This window comes from Lucilia cuprina, chromosome 2 (genome assembly GCF_022045245.1).
Source record: "Lucilia cuprina isolate Lc7/37 chromosome 2, ASM2204524v1, whole genome shotgun sequence".
Classification (NCBI taxonomy): domain Eukaryota; kingdom Metazoa; phylum Arthropoda; class Insecta; order Diptera; family Calliphoridae; genus Lucilia; species Lucilia cuprina.
Genome location: NC_060950.1, coordinates 16832218 through 16854054, shown reverse-complemented (window position 1 = coordinate 16854054; position 21837 = coordinate 16832218). Strand labels below are relative to the sequence as shown.

Genomic DNA, 21837 nt, shown 5'->3' with positions numbered 1-21837 from the left:
TATCTATCTATCTATCTATCTATCTATCTATCTATCTATCTTTCTATCTATCTATCTATCTATCTATCTATCTATCTATCTATCTATCTATCTATCTATGTATCTATAGGCTAGTCAATCGACTAGAGTAAAAACATGAGGCTAGTCAATAGACTAGAGTAAAGACATGAGGCTAGTCAATAGACTAGAGTAAAGACATGAGGCTAGTCAATAGACAAGAGTAAAGATATGAGGCTAGTCAATAGACTAGAGCAAAGACATGAGGCTAGTCAATAGACTAGAGTAAAGACATGAGGCTAGTCAATAGACTAGAGTAAAGACATGAGGCTAGTCAATAGACTAGTCAATAGGCTAGTCAATAGAGCAAAAATTTGTCTAGTGACAAGTCCATAGTCTATAGACTCCTTAATGGAATGAAGCAAAGACAAATGCATAGACTAGTTTATAGTCTAGTCAATATTAGACAAAACCAGACTGTTATATAGACTATCTATCTATCTATCTATCTATCTATCTATCTATCTATCTATCTATAATTTCTCTTCTCAAATTAAGAATGCAATATTTTTTTAATTTCATAATATAAAGTTCATTTCATTTACACACGTGTTTATAATTATTTGCACAAAAAAAAGATTTCCATAAATAAATTAAATTAAATAATGTAAATAAATAAATTTTGAAAAACAAAAACAATTCATGTGGCGTCATATTGTATATAATTTTTCAAATCTAATGAATCCATTCAAAAATCCATCTATCATGACATTAAGTGAATCATTATCTCTCTCTTTCCTGATTACCGTCGTCATGTTTTGCATTGAATTTGGCAAAAACAAGAAAAAAATATTTAATAAGATTTTTGGACAAATATGAATTAAGAAAAAAGAAAACTTTCCAGTTAATAAAATAAAAATAAAACAAATTTCTTAAAAAAAAAAATAAAATAAAAAACTTGTTTTAATCCCAAAATAGAAAAACAAAGTTTCTGTTAAAGATTTTTTTTAAGTCATATGAAGACAAAATGAGAAAAAATATGACTAATTTTATTTTAGTTAATAAAATTTTGAAATTTATGTTAAAGAAATTGTCGTAAATTATTTATTTATATTATTAATTAAACAAAATAACGGTGAATGTTTAAAATCTATAACGGTTAGTTTTTACTAATTAAAAAATACCATAAAAATACCATAAATAGTTATATTTTATCTATTATTTTTTTTTAATTTATAAATTTTGTTATAAAATTGTTAATGTTTTTTTTATTATTTTATTTAATTTCAGAAACACTTGTAGTTTTTTAAAGTCAAGGTTGTTTTATGCTGTTCACTTCTTTTTCAATGTAAAGTTCAAGTTGTTTGTTGAACTCCGCACAAAAAAAGTTTATTTGTGCAAAACAGAAATTATATACAAGAAGTTTGTATGTGGGTCGTTAAAAAGTCTTTGACTTTTATTATAAATTTGGTTTTGCTGAAAGTTTAAGTTAATACACATTTTTTGCAAGTGGGTTTTTTATTAACAAGGCTAAACACAAATTATTTCATTTTAAACATATTTTTTGTTTTATTTTAGAATTAATTTATTTAAAAGGAATTAAATTTAAAATTAGCAAAGTTTCAAACGTTAAGAAAACAAAAAATACTTTCATTCTCCAGGACAATGGATGCCAACTGGAATTGAAGGCATTTTAAGCCAATCACTAATGATTGGCTTCTTTTGTCCTAACTGCAAAAGACTTGCTGCAGCAACTTTAAAGGTACTTTCGGGGAGGTACCACGCCACTTACTGAACAACTATGGGTAGTTTTAAATTTGTTACATGCAGCCAGACTGTGTGGGCTTTTTTCATCTGCTGGGTGAATAAAACTAAACAACAAAGTACCAGAGCCCCTTTGTGTATCTTACACGCAGAGTGCAATTTACGAATATGGATGGTCTGGTCATTATACAGACACTTTGCTCAAGTACTGGAGCCATAGTAGCCCTGTTGGGGAAGGACAGATGTCATAAGCAAATTCAATTTAACCTCGACTATAATGTTACCAAACTACTGGTATAGCTCTGTTGGTTTGTTAACAGCAACTAGAGGGAAGTAATTGGTAGTCCGAAACTTGGATCACATTAATTGACAAGACTTTATTTCAGTGGTCACAAAGATCCACTGTGAGAAGTTGAGCATATTTTAGAGTAAAATATAACGTCATGTAGATAAATCGCTGATAAAATTAGGACCATACTACTTTTTTACTAACCTTCGATAGCACATCATCAAATTAAACTCAGTAATAAAACATCAAATAAACTCCATTTCGTATAACCAAATGAAAATGTATCAGTCTTTTAACCATGCATCTTATTCTGCGATTTATGTTTCAACCACAGTCGCTATGTAGATCCCGAAGTAACCTTAACCAACTGATTAGCCAAGACATAGTCCTGTGAGCAACTGGGCGCCCGTAGTTTCATAAATCATTCAAGGGCAATATAAAGATTGAAATGTAAACACAAGTTTATTGTCCTGACAGACTAGAGGTATTGATAGTACCTCTCTACCCTCGGATTGCAATACCCCAAGATGAGATCTAGCAACAAGAAAACATTTGCCAGGCATGTTTTCTTGTTGCGGTCCACGGAGATTATAAAGACCCAGATAGGGTACGCGGGTCATACCTCTCTCTTTCTTGTCATTTTTGTCATAGTGACAAGTGCAACTACCGACCATCACGGAATAACCACTGCAGACCAACTGCCGAGTATGGGAACAGACGCTGGTTATTTCGGGCGGACAGTATAAATTTAAATGTATGGTTAAAAATAGGTACCTGCCGGACTTGTTTTTCATGCCCAACCCTTTCAGTGAGTTGAGAATACTCAAGGAAGGGGGATAGTTCTGAGTTTTACGCTCAAAACAGAACCGTTTGGAATAGGTGACCCAACCTGAAATACCTAATTTGTAATAGCCATTCCCTCCACAATGCTCTACAAATTATTGCGCTTACACAGCTAGATCACGACAAGATAACTATGCCTTTTTGCCTATCTATCTATCTATCTATCTATCTATCTATCTATCTATCTATCTATCTATCTATCTATCTATCTATTTATCTATCTATCTATCTATCTATCTATCTATCTATCTATCTATCTATCTATCTATCTATCTATTTATCTATCTATCTATCTATCTATCTATCTATCTATCTATCTATCTATTTATCTATCTATCTATCTATCTATCTATCTATCTATCTATCTATCTATCTATCTATCTATCTATCTATCTATCTATCTATCTATCTATCTATCTATCTATCTATCTATCCATCTATCTATCTATCTATCTATCTATCTATCTATCTATCTATATATCTACCAACAGCAATTCAAAGATACCATATTAAAAAGGACTTATTTTCTTTGTTCCTTACTTTTATGTAATTGATCCCTGCGTGCTTATTAACTAGTCTATAAATTATTTACAAAGTATTTCTATAAAAAAAAAAAAAAACAATTCCGTAAACAAAATATGACGCATTATATTTTGGTCTGCAGCAGACATTCCATGCTTTCTTCAATTCATAATATTTATACCAAACACTGAATATGGTGGCGTGCTGGTTGATATTATCTTCTACAACACCCACGTTTACTTACGACATCATGTGCTTGTTTCTATGTAACATTTAAATATTTAAATCGAAATACTATATTAACAGGCTTTAATTATTCTGACCTCTTAGAATAGAGGTAAATTAATATTTCTTAACATTTTACTAGATTCTGGCAAGATTATCGTAGTCCAATAGACTAAACCATTCCCCCAAAATCAATTTTATAAACGATGTTTAATTTCATTATTTTAGAAAATAATTTGAAAGTTACTATAAAAGCGAGGTTTCACTGTTTATGCTTTGACGTAGAAGGTGGTATTTATATTTTCGAGTATATATGTATATATTTTTGTTAAGAAGGATAATTTTGTAATGAGTGGGAGTTAATAACTTTTGTGTGAAGGATATAAACAGGATGCTTACATGGCATGGCTAACAGTAATACTCGACATATACATGCATACATACGCAGATATATATTTATAGGAAACTTGATACTTGCAATTTTAAACCATAATTTATATTCAATTTTAGCTTTATTGTGTGGGAATAGGTTTTATTTAATAGCATAAGCAATTCAATATTTTAAATTTTTCTTTAAAAATTTTCTAAACATAACGCTAACTGCGACGTATTTATTTGGAATAAGAAAAAACCACACTTTTTTAGTGTAAACAAAAATATTATTGCTTAATTTTCTTTGTTCAAATTTCAAATGCAGTAATAATAAAAACAAATGAAATAAACAAAAACAGATAATAATTTAATATAAACAATTGCTTATTTAAAAAAATATACACAATGAGTGCAGAAAAATAAAACAACATAAAAATTCAAAAGTAAAGAGATAACCGCTAACAAAATAAGTATTTATAGAGAAAACTAAAAACTTTTATTTGTTTTTTAATAAAAAGTATGATTTTTATTTCACACTTTCTTGAAAAAAATTTAACAAATGCATTATTAAACAAGTAAGAAATTATGGTCGGACGAAGCCGACCATATAATACCCTACACCCAGAGATACAAGCCGAAAATGCTAAAATCGGTGGCGGCCGGCCGCTGGTAATATTTTTCAAGCCGCGCCGCTGCCGTCTTCTTTCGGCTCAAAAGCTAAACCGGCTTAAATGTAGCCGCTGATAAAGATTGGAATCAAAATTGTGAAAACTACTATAAATGTTCATTTTTCTGTAGAAAAAACTTATATAGAGACATTTTTCTATATATCGGACTATTATACAGAGATTTTTCAATATAATAAACGCTTATAAGGTCAATTTGTGAAGAAAAGGTTAAATTAAGCCGACAATTTAGCCGCCGCCGATATTTTCTATAAGCCGCCGCCGCCGACTTAAAATGGTTACGTCGCCGATCATTTTACACCTTTTCTGCCTACACCTTTTACAAAAATATAATGTGATTTAGTTGCCATAATAAAGCATTTAAGTTGAATTGTACCTTGCCTCAGATATACATACTTAAGTCGTTAATTGTTGAATAAAATTGTGGACATTTAAGTGAAATTTTGATGGGGACTTTTCATAGGGGCTGAGGACCTATTATTATGGAAATCGTGAGGGTCATCAAGTGTTGTATAGAACTTGATTTTTGTAGCTTTTTGTCGTGTTATTATGAACTTAAAAGCCCAATTTGGCGGGTTCAATTGTATGGGAGCTAGGTAAAATAATAGACCGTTCGTCTACGGTACCATAAAAGATTATGTGTCAAATTTCTTTGAATTATCTCCGAAATTGCGACCTGTAGTTTGATTACAAAGTTTAAAAGCTCTATTCGGGGTTCAGTTGTATGGGAGCTAGGTGAAATAATGGACCGATGTAAACCATTTTCAATAGGCTTCGTCTATGGTACCATTAAAGATTATGTGCAAATTTCATTGAATTATCTCCAACATTGCATCCTGTAGTTTGATTACAAAGTTTAAAAGTCCTATTCGGCGGGTTCAGTTGTATAGGGGCTAGGTGAAATAAGGGATCAATGTAAACCATTTTCAATGGGCTTCGTCCCTGGGACATTAGATGAACATATACCAAATTAATTTATCTTCAAAATTGCGACCTGTAGTTTGATAACAAGGACGGACGGACGACAGACGGACAGAAAATGATTCTGAGCCGATTGATATACTTTAAGGTGGGTATAGGACCAATATTGTTGTGCGTTACAAACATCAGCACAAACCCAATATACCCTCCCCACTAAAGTGGTGTAGGGTATAATAAATAATTCATTTATTCTGTGTTAAGATTTCAAAAAAAAGTTGCCCTAATCTAAATGTTTTAGAAATAATTCTTTTATTTTTCTTCTTTTAGTAGTTGTTTTCCTTGAGCAAGTTTCTTTATTTGTTTGTTATGCTCCTTATTTGTAATAATATTAAGAATTTAATTAGTTTTATAGAATTAAAAAAAATGTAACAACTACACAATTATTTGTTGTATTGATTACACTGCACGCCTAAAATGGTATTTCCGCTAGAGAGTTAAATGTTAATAAATAAATAAAAATAAAACTAATAGTTTTGTAAATAATGTTGTAATTTCATAACAAAAATGTGCAATTTAGAAAATGGGGGAAAGATTTAAGAGGAAATAAATAATAAATTAGTTAATTTATTACAACAAATTATAGTTTTTCATAAAAAGCAATATTTACTTTTAAAATAAATTAAATTATTTAGAATGAAGGACAAGTAAAGTGTTTATAAATTTAAAATTTGTTTGCTGCAACTAATCAAATTCACTTTAACTATCTTCTTTTTTGAACAATTAAAGAACATTTAAGTGTCGAAAGTTTAAAGTTGTTGAACATTTTTTAAAATTTATTGACCTTGTAGCAATCAAATTTTTCTCAATTTGTTTTATGTTTTCATCTATTTTTTTATTTATGTTTATAAACAAACTGCCAAAAATATATGAAAATTTTGCATATATAAACACATATAAATTTACGCAAATAAATTATTTAAAAATAGCTTTAATTTCAATAATAGAATTGGCAAAAACTAAATCATTTTTTATATAAAGACATTTTTTAAGATTCTTTTTAAATTGCAAAATATTTCTTTAACATTTTTAGCAAATTTAAAAAGTTAATTTTATTATTAATTAACCTTAAAACCACAAAAGTTTAGGTACCTTTACCTATACTACACCTAAATACGATTCAACAAGTAAGAGTTCTATATTCGCCTGTGCCAAATCTTATATACCATTCACCATGATGTGTTTAAATTAATTAAATTCAAAAAGTACCTTTTAAAAACTGAAAAAGTGCTAAAAAAAAAGTCCCATTTTATACATTCTAACTTAATCCGGGCTCTACATGTTTATTTTCTTATTTCTTGGTTTATTATTATAGAAAATTTAAAAAGTACTTTTTGTGGAACGAAAAAGTACCAAAAAATGTGTTCTCGTCTAATATGGACTATTAATTTCATTTTTTAAGTTCATTATTATAGAAATCTCAAAAAGTACGTCATGAAAAACGAAAAAGTACCAAAAAGTTCCCTTTTATGGGTTCTCATTAAAATCCGAATCTACATACATACTTAATATTATGTTCCTAGATTCAATATTATGTAATATGACGAAAAAGTACTAAAAAGTTCCATTTTATGGGCGCTCAACTAATTCAGACTCTACATACTTAATTTCATATTTCTAAGTTCAATATTATAGAATATTGAAAAAGTACCTGGTCTACAATATGACTCAGGTCTCCAGAGTGCACTAAAGTTAGAGGCGGTGGTATTTGTTGTTGCTACTGCCATTGCGATTACAGAGGAGTAGTTGTTGTTGTAACATCTTAAACTATACAATTTTTAATCCGGGGGGTCTGTATTTAGGTTAGTCCATAAATCCATTGGGCTAAGTGAAGTAGGTTGGGCTGGACTTTTGAATATGTGGTGGGTGTTGTGGGGACCCTGTCTACAAGCTGGACATATATTGGGGAGGGCACGGTCTATGCGGGACCAGTAGGCGTTGAGCCTGTTGCTCTATCCTGATCTCAGTTGTGCCAGAGCAACTCTTGTTTTCCGCAGCAGGTTGTTCTCTATTTCTGCTGTAACCTAAAACCGCGGTATTGATTGATCTGAGGAATCCTGAACATAACTTCGTATGCTCTCTTCGTATACACGACATGCCTCGAGGGAGCATCCAACTGTGTGATGTATAGCAACAACTATACAACAGAGGAGTAGTTCCTAAGGTTGACTATTGTTGTTGTTGTTATTGTAACAGTTAAAACTATACAAAAATCTTGTTTGGGGGATTCTACATCTATGTCTAGACCTAAAAATAGTGCTATTTAAACTGAATGCCTGAAGGGTTGGCTGAGCAGTTGGATAAGTGGTTTGTGTCATGAGAGCCCTGACCACATGCAGAACATTCATTGGGGACGGCACCGTCTATACGTGACCAGTATGCATTGAGCCTGTTGCTTCATCCTGATCTTGTTGTAAACAATAATACAACAATATCTATTGTATTTCGGCGCTGTTGTAAGCAGCGTGAGGCAATAAAAGTTTTGCAACACTCTCGTTGTTGATTTAGTCAGAATTAGTTCTTAAGGCGACACCAGTCCAAACTGGAGTAGCTCCCTAATTGAATGGAAATATAATGAAGTCTCTTTCTGTAAACTCTGCAGTAACGGAGCAGCAATGCAGGATTTGATAGGCCATGACCGAATGATTCGAATCATTTCGGCACGTAAAATCTTGTGTAGTAGGATTGTTGTTATGCGATATGATAAAATTGTTCCTACTGTGCAATGGGTTTCTCATCTTCGCTTTTTTTCTCAACTCAACTTTTCATAACTCTTGTTTGTTCTTTATAAGAAAATACTATGGCAACCTTAAGACCCAAACACATGTGAGAAAAAAAAAACGTACTTTTTCTGTAGTTTAAGACAGGGTTGTTTAACATATGATGTTGTTGTACAAAAAAAAAAGTTTTTTTTATTTACTTGCAAGTAAATAAAAACAAAAACACTATAAAAACATAAAATAAAATTTCAACAACAACTTGAAAATTGCAATGTTTTCTTTCTACACACTCGTTTCTTATATATTTGTTGTTGCTTGTTTTTAAGGTCATTTTTCAAAAATAACTGTTTTTCTTTCTCAAAAAACATAACTACATAATACAAAACAAAGATAGAAAACATATAAAAGAAAAACACAAAAAACATAAGTAGAGAGTTATGTAAAGCAGCAAAAGCTATAGAGATATGTATATAAAAAAACAACAAAACTACATTATTACTGTAACAATAATGTTGTTTTTACTTTTCCCCCAACTCTCCAAAACAAACAAATTAGAAATTTTCTAATTAGAATTTTAATTTTTTTTTCCTTTCAAAAGAAAACAAACAGCATTCCTATATTATTATTTATCTTTAAAAACTTACGTTGCATTGTCCTTGGGCACAATGGTTTCGCTGGTATTTTCAATTTCGACTGGTTCTACTTCCATTTCTGATGTAGGGCTCGATGATGATTCGCTATCGCTGCTTAAAACAATGACGTCTTCCATGAAATTTATTAAAATGTTGTTTAAATTTTTATTAAACTACAAATATGTATATTTATGTATATGCAGCAGTCAATAGAAAAAAGAAACACACGATGAACAAACACAAACAAATTAACAAGCTTTTTAAGAATTTGTTAATTTTAGTTAAAAATTTCTTTGTTTAACAAATTGATTTATGCGTTTTGTTATTAAAAAAAACCACTAAAGCAAAAATCTCACAATTTCTTTCTTTTTCCAAAATTAGTAACTAAATAAAATTTTAAATACGTTTTTTATTTCGTCTTTCTAAAATTCTTTATTACAAAAAGCAGGAAAAAATCTATTCTTTTAGAATTTTTTTCTTTATTGTTGTTGCACTAAGTTTTTTTCCTTTTCGTTTTTCTTTTAAACCACAGCTGTGTCTATTTGCTTCTTGTTGGTTTTGTGAAATTTTTCTTTAGTGGCTAAATTTGTTAAAAGTTTTTTTTTGCTTTAAAACACGTTTTTATTCCTACCCCGTATTGGTTTTTTTTAATTTATGTATATTTTTGTGCAATTAAACTGAAAAAATTAAATAAAAATTCGCACGAAGTCGTCTGATGGTCAAATAAACGTTTCACGCGTTTTTAACTTCGTTAAGCGAATGTGTGTAAAATGAATAAGAATAAAATAAAAAGAGAGTGGAGAATATTTTGAAGAAGAAGGTTAAGTGACAGAGTTGTAGTTTCATGTAGACTTTTGTTGAAAGGTTGCAAAAATAAGTAGCAGATATGTTAAACACCTGCTATTTTCAAATAGTAACATATTATTGGGCAAATTATACCATTTCCATAAATACGTTAGTATCTATAATTAGTAAAAATTATATATTTTTAGTTTTGTAAAATTGAAGGAAACTTTTTACGATTTTAAAGTGTTCTATTGCTATTTGGGTATTTAGTAAGATATTATGTTGTTACCTGTTCGATATTTAACTAGTATTTTCTGTTTTTGCTGTAAAATTGTAACATAAAACATATAATCTGACGTGTAGCATGTAGTAGCGTGCAGTATATTTTCAATTTGCAATAGGGTTCTATAGTTGAAACGAAAAGTCGACTTTTTGCATTTTATGAAAAGTCGACTTTTCGAATTTTTGCATTTTATGAAAAGTCGACTTTTCGACTTTTTGCATTTTATGAAAAGTCGATTTTTCGACTTTTTCATTTAAATAAAAGTCGACTTTTAATATTTTATATATAGTCGACTTTTCAACTTTTTCCGACTTTTCGACTATTTTCGACTTTTTCCGACTTTTTTCGACTTTATAAAGTTGCCAGAGGCGTAAATTTATAATGTTGCCATTTAACATTATATTATTATTATTATTGTTGTTATTATTATTATTATTATTTATTATTATTAATAAAAAAATTTATTTATATTTTTTCTATTTGTTGCAATTTTTTGAGTTTTTTCGACTTCTTTCTATTTTCGGCTTTTAGACTTTTTCCGACTTTTTTCGACTTTTTCCGACTGTTTTCGACTTTCCGACTTTTCGACTATTTTCGACTTTTTCCGACTTTTCGACTTTCCGACTTTTCGACTTTTTTCGACTCTTTGCGACTTTTCGACTTTACGACTTTTATTTCCAAAGTCGACTTTTCGACTTTTTCATATACGATAGTCGAGTTATCGACTTTTTTGGGACAAAATAGTCGACTTCGACTTGTCGAAGTCGACCAAAAAAGGACGGCGGCGGCGCAGTTTGAAAAAGCCGTTACGGCTAGTATCTCTGCTCTCCGTCCGCTTAGATGTTCATGTAATTCATGCGCGAAAGTTATAGACCAGTGTACACTTAATAAGGTAGCCTCGTCCGCACAGCTGATCATCAGCTTTTACAATCTTATCTGTCAAAATTCCTGTTTGTTTACATAGAAAAAAAATCGCAAAATGTGTAAAAATTTTAAAAGGTGAAGAAAATTATGGTTTTAAAGGAGTTTTCTAGGTCAATCGTGATTAAATGTCTTTGTTATCCTTCTCTCTTGATAAAAAAAGAAAATCTTTAGCTCCGGCATACGTTCCAAATCAGTTTCAACTATTTTTAACACGACCAATCACTTTTCACAAAAAACACGTTTAATTCGGAAATAGACGAAAATTTTCTAACAATTTGAATAAAATTTGAACCATAGATATTATCTTATGTCGTAGAAAGTAGATCTACTTTAGGCATTTTACGCGTTAAGGCATTCTACGCTTTTGTGCTTGTAACTTTCAGCATACAAATACCTTGATTCTACTTTTTTGGCAGACACGTGTGGACATCCAGCTTATATGTCAGTAATAATATTAATTAATGTGTGTAGCAAATTAAATTACACGTGTAAACAAGTTAAATGTTTTAAATACAACCCTGTTATTGTTTTCATTTTGGCATTTCTCTTTTAAACACTAGCTAGAGAGAGAGACAACTATATATGTAAAAGCAAATTTCCAATTGGAAAGCGGTGGCGGTTGTGACAAGTTGTCAAACCAATTCAAAAGAAACGTTGAAATTTATTTTTCCACAGCAAGTAGAAAATTGGAGCTCAACGTAAATGGACGTCATTACAGCGTGTTAAAAAACTTCGTGTGTTAACGCGTTTTTTCTAATTTATTAGAGGGAGAAAAAACAAATTTTTTGTGTTTTTTTTTTAAGTTTACACAAAATTTTCTGTACAGATTTTCAGGCACACTCCAAAAATTATATCAAATGAAATAAAATTTTTAGAAAAAAAAAACAAAAATTTTATAAAAAAAAGAAAAAAATTGTAAAAAGTGTTGCAAAAGAAAAGAAAATCATTCAAACTCAATTGTTTTTTTTTTCTGTTAAGGGGGCAAATATAAAAAACCCAAGAAAAAAACATAAAATTGAATTTTAGTGAAATAAATTAAAGTGAAAAAATAAACAAAACATGATTATTAGTTAAACAAAATTATGAATTGTTAACAAAATTTGCTGATAATAAAATTTTAATGGTGAATTTGTTTTTTTAATTTCTTAATTATTGAAAGAATATGTAAATTTAAGAAGAGATTTTAGATAAATTTTCAAGTGCATATACCACAAAGGGATCATAACATGGACCCAAGTGTGCCCCTAATGCGAACTGCAAGGGACAGCCTGCTAACCTAACCTAAAGTGCATATAAGTATAATTAAGAATTTAAGTGCTAAATTATTGTAAAAAATTATTAATAACGGTATTTGGAGTATTTTAAGCTGAAAAAAACTATTTTAGTTGAGGTAAGTTTAATTTTTTCCATAATGGTCAGTACCTACAATATCTTTCTTTCTCTTACTATTCTTTCATCATCATCGTCGTTTCTTATATCCACTTGTTCTGGTGGTTTTTTAGAAAAGAAAATCTCTTCTTTGCTCGGCAAAGAAAAACTACGCAGGCAATCATTTTTTTCTTTTTGTTGTTTATTTGTTTCTTTTTTCTTTGTTTTTTATTGTCAATAAAATATGTTTTCTTTTTTTTTTTAATTTTTACTTTTTTCATTTTGTTTTGTATTTTTCTACAATGGTTTGTGAAGCTTTTTTGCATTTATTTTATTATTTCACCGCTAAAAACAACAACAACATAAAATTGATTGTCAAAAATTTTTATTTTTTCTTCTCTTGTTATTATTGTTGTTTTTGATTTTCATGCCAGATTTTTGTGCAGCTGCAGAGATGGAAAATTTAATGCATTTTTAATTATATTCGTTAGACCACTAGGCATATTAACCGCCTTATGCAAAAACGATTATTAAGTTAACAATGGTTGTTAAAACCTGTTTTTATATGGAAAAAGTGCGTAGTAAACTGTTGTTAACTTTATTAATCGTTTTTGCATAAGGCCCTAAGAGATTAGTCAGTATTCTAGTACATAAAATAACGAATCATCTAGTCCATAGACTAAACAATAGAATTCTTTATAGATAAGTCAATAATATAGTCCATAAATAGTCGGTAATTTATTTCATATTATATTCAATAGTATAAACGATTGTCAATAATCCATATTTTGTATTGACTTGGCTATTTACGGTCTAGTCAAAAGTCTAGTCCCTAGGGCATATATAACAGAGGATAGTCTTATCAATAGATAAGCAAAATGTCAAGCTCATAGTAAAGTGTTTACTTTTATGGACTGGTCAAGGGCATATGGTCAGTGGTCTAGTCTGTAGGCTAGACTTCAGAGATTAGTCAATAGTTTAGCCTGTAGACTCTTCAATAGTCTAGTCGATAGACTTGTCAATAGCCTAGTCTGTCGAGTCCACATACTAAGAATAGTATAGTTCATAAATTTGTAAATATACTAGTCCACAGTCTAGGCCATATTTAACAGAGGATATTCTAATCAATAGATTAGCGAATAGTCAAGGTCTTAATAAAGTAAATATCCTCTTTTATGGACTAGTCAACGGTAAAGTCTATAGTCTAGTTTAAAGTCTTGTCTGTAGACTAGTCAATAGTCTAGTACGTAAACTAGTCAATAGTCTAGTCTGTAGGCTATCCTGCAGATTTGTTAAAACTTCAGTCTATACAATTATTAATAGACTCATCTATGGACTTGTCAATAGTTTAGTCTGTTGACTCTTCAATAGTCTCATCTGAAGACTTGTCAATAGCCTAGTCTGTAGACTTGTTAAGATTACATAGTCTACAAACTAGTCCAAAGACTAGACTATCCAATTGTCCATACTGTAGACTAGTCAATAGTCTAGTGACTAGACTGTAGACTATAGCCTAGTCAACACTCTAGTCTGTAGATTAATCAATAGTCTAGTCTATAGAATTGCCAATAGACTAGTGTACAGATTTGTTAATAGTTTAATCTTTAAACGTGTCAATAGTTTAGTCTGTAGAGTTGTTAAAGTCTAGTCAATAGACTTGTTAATAGTCTGTAGAGTTTTCAATAACTTTGTATGTAGATTCCATAATCTATAAATTAGTCTATTACATAGTCTAATCCATAGCAAAGTCAATAGCTTCTTTCAAAAACTATTCAATAGCCTAATGCATTTACATACTACTAAATAGAACGCTTTTAGTAAAAGTATATTTTACAAAAAAAAAATACTTTTTTTGTATTCATATATCAAAATTACCATTTTCCAGGCCTGTGATAGCCCGTTTTATCTCATTCTTCTTGCTGACTCTCTTACTCATTTTGACAATTACACGTTTTTTTTTTCTTTTATATTTTTACGTATGATTGTATGTATGTGTGATTTGTTGATGTTTTTTTTTTGTAGGCAAATACGATTGTGTATGTTAATTAAAATGTTGCTAAAGTAAAAAGTAAAGTTCTTGTTTTGAAAAAAAGACAATTATGAAATATTACTGTATTTGTTGTTGTTTTTAATTAATGTATTCAAAATCAGTAATACTTTATTAAGATTTTAATAACAATAGCTTACATTATTGACATATTAAATAGGTACGTAGGTACCTATTAAAACATTTAAATTGTGATATTTTACTCTGTCATTTCACTTTTCCTTCCATAAAAGAAATAATTGATTTTAGAAATTATTCTGTAAATATGTACCTACCTACATATGTATGTATATGGAGCAGCATTATTTTACTAACAAAATATTCAGATGTCAATGGTTTCTTCTAGATTTCGATCTGTCATCTGGGTTAATAGTCTTTTGCTGGTAGATATTTTTGATTAACTGTCTCAGTGTTCTTTAAGTTTTTCATTATTTTAAATTTAATCTATTTTATATGAACAATTTGTATCTAGCCATTGTCTTTTTAAAATCTCTTTCTAAATCCAAATATTGAAACACTTATATTCATAACGAACTGACCATATGTGTTTCTCTATTAGATTTCAACAGACCGCTAGTCCGTAGTCAAATACTTCATACTTTTCACCTTAATAACTATCCATATGGAAAAAAAACTTTGAATAGGTATAATTTAAATAGGTAGTAGTTTGAAAAATATATTTGTTTTATTTCTGATTCTTAATTATACCCTTCACCTTCGTGAGAAGGTTTGTCATTCCTTTTGTAATTTATATAATATAATTTTCCGAATCTATATATACTTTATATTTTGGATCCTTATAGATAGCGGAGTCGATTAAGCCATGTCCGTCTGTCTGTCTGTTGAAATCAGTTTTTAGAGGTCCCCAGATATCGGCGAGATCCGAATCTTCAATAATTCAGTTAGACATGCTTTCGAGAAGATCGCTATTTAAAATTAGCAAAATCGGTCTATAAATAACGGAGATATGAGCAAAAATCCGAGACAACCTCTGAAAATTTCATCAAAAAAGCCAAATTTTTTCATGCTTTGTTAAAAAAGCAACAACAACACTGTGAATTGGTTTTATTCAGCTGTGTACAACGGTTAATATTTCTTTCTGCTACAGTTTATATTTGTTTGTGTGTATGTTATGTGTGACATGTGAGCAGAGATACAAAATAAATAAAAACTGTTTTTTAAAACATACTTGGTGAAGGGTATATAAGATTCGGCACAGCCGAATGTAGAAATATTACTTGTTTTTGTAACATTTTATCGTTCAGTCTTATCACAGCATAGACAAATTGTACAACCCTTAAATTTCTTTCTTATCTTTTAATATTTTCCACTTGAATTTTATTACTATTTCTAAAATTCTACTACAAACAACACATTCATTAAATATTCTTAAAACGCACCAGCGCTCAATACCGTTAGTTCCGTTTACAATTGAGATAAAAACTGTTGCATCTTTGACGCTTTAATTGTATTTACAGAAAAAGTCAAACAATATTTTTGTTGTGATATTTTCTTATATTAAGTATTTATGTACTTTAAGAGGTACTTTTTGCTTATTTATTTTTGTTTTTTTTCTCTCTAACAATTGTTATTGTAATTTTATATGATTGATAAGTCAAGCTACGTAATAATTTCTTTCTCTACATTTCAATTGTTTTTGTTGTGTGTTGTTCTAAACTCCCTCTCTCCTGTATATTCATAATTTCTTTTTACTTAAGCTTCTTGATGTATTATTACTCTTTAGTTAGTTTTTCCATTAGTTTTATTACTTTTTCATAATAAAATCTTATGTTTGTTATTTTTGTACAAAACATACCTATTTTATTATTAGTTTTTGTAAAAAAACACCAACAAAATAACATAATCACGTGAAGACTTTGGTCTTATTTTTATTATTGTTTGTTATTTGTTTTATTAATATGTATTTGAGTACGTGCGTGACTGCGTGTGTGGAAAAGATGAAAAAATATATTTTTTGTTGTCTTAGGTTTTGTCACCTTTAAACATTTTCTTTCTCTAAGGAATTTTCTTGCAATTTCTTAATTAAAAACAACTGAAATTTTAATTTTTAAGATTAAAAAGTCTTAAAAATCATTTTATTTATATTTCTATAAAAAAAATCTTAAGAGATTTAAATTTAAACAAATTCCTCTGAGAGATTTTTTTTGAAAGATACATTTTTGAAAAATTTCCTAAAAGAGAAATTAGATTTTTAAGAAAATTGTTTTCAAAATTATTATTTTTTTTGCATCAAAAAATTGTTTTGACTTTCCCTTTGACTTTTGTTTCATAAAGTCTTTTAATCTAATGAAAACATTAAACATACGTATTGCTATATTTTTCTTAATTAAATTGTTAATATAAACGTCAACGAAAACGTCTGTTATGTCAATCTTTAAATTACATTACAGCAACAACATAAGAGTAAGAATATACATAAATAAGCAAAATAAACGAAACTAATAATAAAAGACAACGATTACTGCGTTGTCGTTGAAATGCTATGAGGACACAAGTCCTTTAATTATTTACTTGAACGCCTTATGCTCCTGATTACTTTTACACTCTTTCTTTCTGCCTTTATTGACTTTCTTTAGCAGATATGGAAATTTGTAATTTTAAATTTGTTTTGATCCCAACATGAAGTACTTTTTTAAGGAACTAGAACTGAACTAGAATTGAACTAGAATTGAACTAGCACTGAACTAGCACTGAACTAGAACTGAACTAGAACTGAACTAGAACTAAACTAGAACTGAACTAGAACTGAACTAGAACTGAACTAGAACTGAACTAGAACTGAACTAGAACTGAACTAGAACTGAACTGAACTAGAACTGAACTAGAACTGAACTAGAACTGAACTAGAACTGAACTGAACTGAACTAGAACTGAACTAGAACTGAACTTGAACTGAACTAGAACTAAACTGGAATTGAACTAAAATAGTTTATAAAATAATTTATAATCTAGTCAACTGACTTGTCATTGGACTAGTCCGTGTACTGAGTATAGGCTATTGTATTGATCACTCGATTGACTAATCTATGGACTAGATAAAACTTTATTTTTTACCCCTACATAAAGTAACCTAAATATTTAGCTTTATATTTAGTTTATTAACAGCAATTAATTTGTTACTTTAAGAAACCTTGAGTTTATTATAACTGATAAAATATCTTCAGTTTAAAAGAATTTTTATTACAAACCCAAACTACTACAAGAATGTATTATCCTTCTGTGTACTAATTACTCATAGAAAATCCTAGTTATTTAACACTTCTCTTTAAAACAATTTTTTTTTTGTTTTAACATATATAAATGTTGTTGTTTTTGTTCTTGTTACTATTTACAACAACCGCAAACCACCGCACCATGTTGATCAATATCTTTTTAACAAGTGTATCTATTTGCAAGTATAACAACTAGAGTAAAGTAAATAATAACAATAAAAAGACGTCGAAGGACTCTTGTTCTTTAAATGTTGAGCAAAATAATAATTATTTTAAATAGGACATTTATAAGTTTTGATACATTATGGACATCAATGTTGTGAATTTACAGGGAATTTGTTTACTAAAATAACAAGATCTTCTTTTGGGGATTGCGAATGAAGAGTTTTTTGGCAGATATTTCTCAAAAATCTCTTGTGATAAAAAATACAGTTTTTTTATGAACACTTTATTAATTGTTTACTAAAACTTATAAAAATACTAGTTAAACTAGGTGCAGATGTACGTAAAACTCGTGGCATGATTAGAGACTTTAAGAACAGTAACTAAGATTCCTAACCCTTCGACTTAGCACCCTTCATCTGTTTAAAGCTCAAAAATAAATAAATAAATAAATAAATAAATAAATAGCAAATGTCTGACAATATAATGTAGTTTTTTTTCTTTCTGCTATCTAAGGGAAAAAGAAAATAATGCAATAATAACAACAGCAAATTTTACTTAAACAACTGAGTCAGTATGTCAGACCAGAAACAGCAACAAGAACAACAATCACTAACTAAAATAAACAATAAAAATACAACAAATAAGTGACTAGAGATAGAGTATAATATGGATTTAAGTTTATAGAAAGACAAAAAAAAGAACAAGAAAACAGTGGTCGGCAACTAAAGAAATGAGGAGACGGCTGACCATTAAAAAGAAACTTAAGCTAAATTTTTATTTTTTTATTAAAAACCATTTCAGCACTGAATTTATTGAATCTGTTTGACACTGTTCTCTTTTTGTCGATCACTGTCTTTTAGACAGCCTTAATTTTAGACGCTCAGCTACTTTTTAGAGCAAAACACAAATAATTCCTAAATACTTTTTGCCAAAAAGTGTAAATAAAATTTAGCAAAAAAAACTAAATAGAAATAAAAAATTATATTTACAATACAACAGCCAACACATTACATTTATTTGCTTTAAAATTAAGCAGTTTCTTTCAGGTGAAAAACCACCAAATTCGGATTATGTTGACCACATAGTCCCTTCCCAATGTACTAAAAAATAACTATTAAACAAATTAATTGGCAGAATTAATTTTTTTCCTTATAAGTTCAACCTTAAAGTTTACAAATATTTCAAAATATCAAAAGTTGTATTTAAATTAAATAAGGTTTATTTTAAATCAACTATGCATAATAAGTCACTACAAAAACTTAAAGTTTTGATTTGTTTCCCTTAAAACCCTATAAAAGTTGAAAAACAAAAACAAAATGCTTAAAGCCACAAATAACAGCCAAGAATCAGTGATGTCAGGAAACATTGTTACGTCACTCCGGCAAACTAAACTAAAAAATACAAAATACTGACCATAGAAACAAACTATAAACCTACGGCAAAAAGAAAAAAAGCTGTTAAAGCTATGGAAAAGAATAAAACATTTTTTGACATAAATCAGAATTGTAAAGTTCAATTTAAATACAAAAGTAAAAAAACACGAGAATGTCCAATAACAAAATCAACTGTAAAGTATGAAAACTTGTCAACGCAAATACATAATGTATTATTTAATAGAGCAATACTTGTAGAATTGGAATTAAATAAATAACGAATATTAGATACTCTTCAAATGAGGTATTGACCCTCTCTCATGGGTAGAGCATATATTTTAAAAGGTTTTTGAAGTACCTTTCATTTGATATACAATATCTCTACTTGATGCAATACAGTTTTTAGTTTTATCGAACTTTAAATCGATAGATAGATGGATAGATAGATAGATAGATAGATAGATAGATAGATAGATAGATAGATAGATAGATAGATAGATAGATAGATAGATAGATAGATAGATAGATAGATAGATAGATAGATAGATGATACATAAATAGATAGATAGATAGATAGATAGATAGATAGATAGATAGATAGATAGATAGATAGATAGATAGATAGATAGATAGATAGATAGATTGATTGATTGCTTGATACTAGACAATATGACAATGTTTATACGATCGTTATAAGAAACCAGACTATATCCTCTGGCTTTGTCTAGCGCTCTCATACACATATTCTTAAAAACAAGTAATATTTCTATATTCGGCTGTGCCGAATTTTATATACCCTTCACCAAGTATGTTTTAAAAAATTGTTTTTATTTATTTTGTATCTCCGCACACATGTCACACATAACAAATATAAACTGTAGCAGAAAGAAATATTAACCGTTGTACTGTAATACTACCGTCAAACTGCATTACCACCCTCAAACAAATATGAGCTGTATTATCAACATATTACTGATTTATCTCCTTGTTCTTGTTATACCCTTCACTTTCGTGAGAACAGAAGAGCATCCAAAAATGCAAAAAAATACACAGCTGAATAAAACCAAATACATCTCCACACGCACATGATTATTTTTATCCAATTCACAGTGTTGTTGTTGCTTTTTTAACAAAGCATGAAAAAAATGTGTCTTTTTTGATGAAATTTTCAGAGGTTGTCTCGGATTTTTGCTCATATCTCCGTTATTTATAGACCAATTTTGCTGATTTTAAATAGCGATCTTCTCGAAAGCATGTCTAACTGAATTATTGAAGATTTGGATCTCGTTGATATCTGGGGACCTCTAAAAACTGATTTCAACAGACAGACAGACAGACAGACACACAGACGGACATGGCTTAATCGACTCCGCTATCTATAAGCATCCAGAATATATATACTTTATAGGGTCGGTGAAGGTGAAGGGTATAAAAAATCAAATCCATTTACGAATCATAACTTCCAACATTAAAGAGAAGGGTGTGTGTATTTGTGTTTTATACATTCTAGACCGCGTCAGTCAGTCATTTAGTTCAATATTTATAACAATTGACATACATACCATCTAAAACGTCTCTTTCAGTTAAACGTGCTAAAAAGAAGAAATAATGTCTTACGAATATTTTAGTTCCAGTTTAGTATCTATAACATTATAAACATGGTATCATGCACACTATCATATAAAAAAGGGTTAAAACCCATAATAATTAGAGTAACCTCTCACTTTACGACTTCATTAGGAAAGTGAAATAGCATCATCCAAGAATCTTTTGGATATTGGATATCGGAAAGATTTTGCTCAGATTCTAAATCAACTTTTTGACTACGTTACTGCTGAAATAAACTATAAAATTGTGCTTTAGTTTTATCGCTTCCAGACCGAAGAAAATCTTTTAATAGGTCTGATATTACATAACTTTAAAGTCAAGCTGGTGGTAGTGTAAACCATTTAATATAATTTTTTTCTGGAAACCCTTCGAAAAAAAACTGCATGCCTATAAAATAATCAAGTAATAAAAATACAACAAAATTCGATATAGTATGTTTGTTGTGGTCATCATCTACCGTTTTACTACGTTGACCACATAGTCGTATTGTATGTTGAATGTGACCGGAAAAAAAGTAAAATGTGTCAAAAGAAATGTTAAAAGTTCACCAAGATAAGGTTTTAACTAAAAAAAATATATACATATATAAAAAAGTAAAACAAAAAACTTAATACGTAAATGAAATACTCTTTTCAAGGTTGCTATTAGAAGGAAGTTTGGTTTTAAATACCTTTAAAATCTGATTATTAGAAAATCACAAAAAAAAAACATTTTACAAATTTGCATAAAATACTAGTAAAACTTGTATAAGTATTTAAAAGAGAAAATAAATAAAAGGTGAAATAATTTCACTGGCTTAGAGTCAGAGGACTTTATACACCTTTACATTACGTCAATAAGTAAATAACGCGGATGGAGAAGTATATAAGTATTTATGTTAATTTTTTGTTCAGTTCTATTTCAGTTCAAGAATAATTTCAGTCCTAGTTCAGTTCTAGTTCAGTTCTAGTTCAGTTCTAGTTCAGTTCTAGTTCAGTTCTAGTTCAGTTCTAGTTCAGTTCTAGTTCAGTTCTAGTTCAGTT

At 29.3% G+C, this 21837-nt stretch overlaps 1 protein-coding gene across 3 annotated transcripts in view; it reads right to left on the bottom strand.

The window, feature by feature from the left end:
• Positions 1 to 9802, bottom strand: part of LOC111682255 (dnaJ homolog subfamily C member 7) — a 34543-nt gene extending 24741 nt beyond the window's left edge. Inside the window, exons 1-2 of one of the 3 annotated variants that reach the window (XM_046950878.1) lie at positions 9660 to 9802; positions 9041 to 9158 (exon numbers count right to left, since the gene is read on the bottom strand). In XM_046950878.1, coding sequence (XP_046806834.1) covers positions 9041 to 9105 — 65 coding nt within the window. In that variant the 5' untranslated portion in view covers positions 9106 to 9158; positions 9660 to 9802. Of the gene's footprint in view, positions 1 to 9040; positions 9285 to 9659 lie in introns of those variants that run through there. The other 2 variants (XM_023444156.2, XM_023444155.2) reach the window with 2 other exon arrangements.
• Positions 9803 to 21837: the final 12035 nt, after the last annotated feature.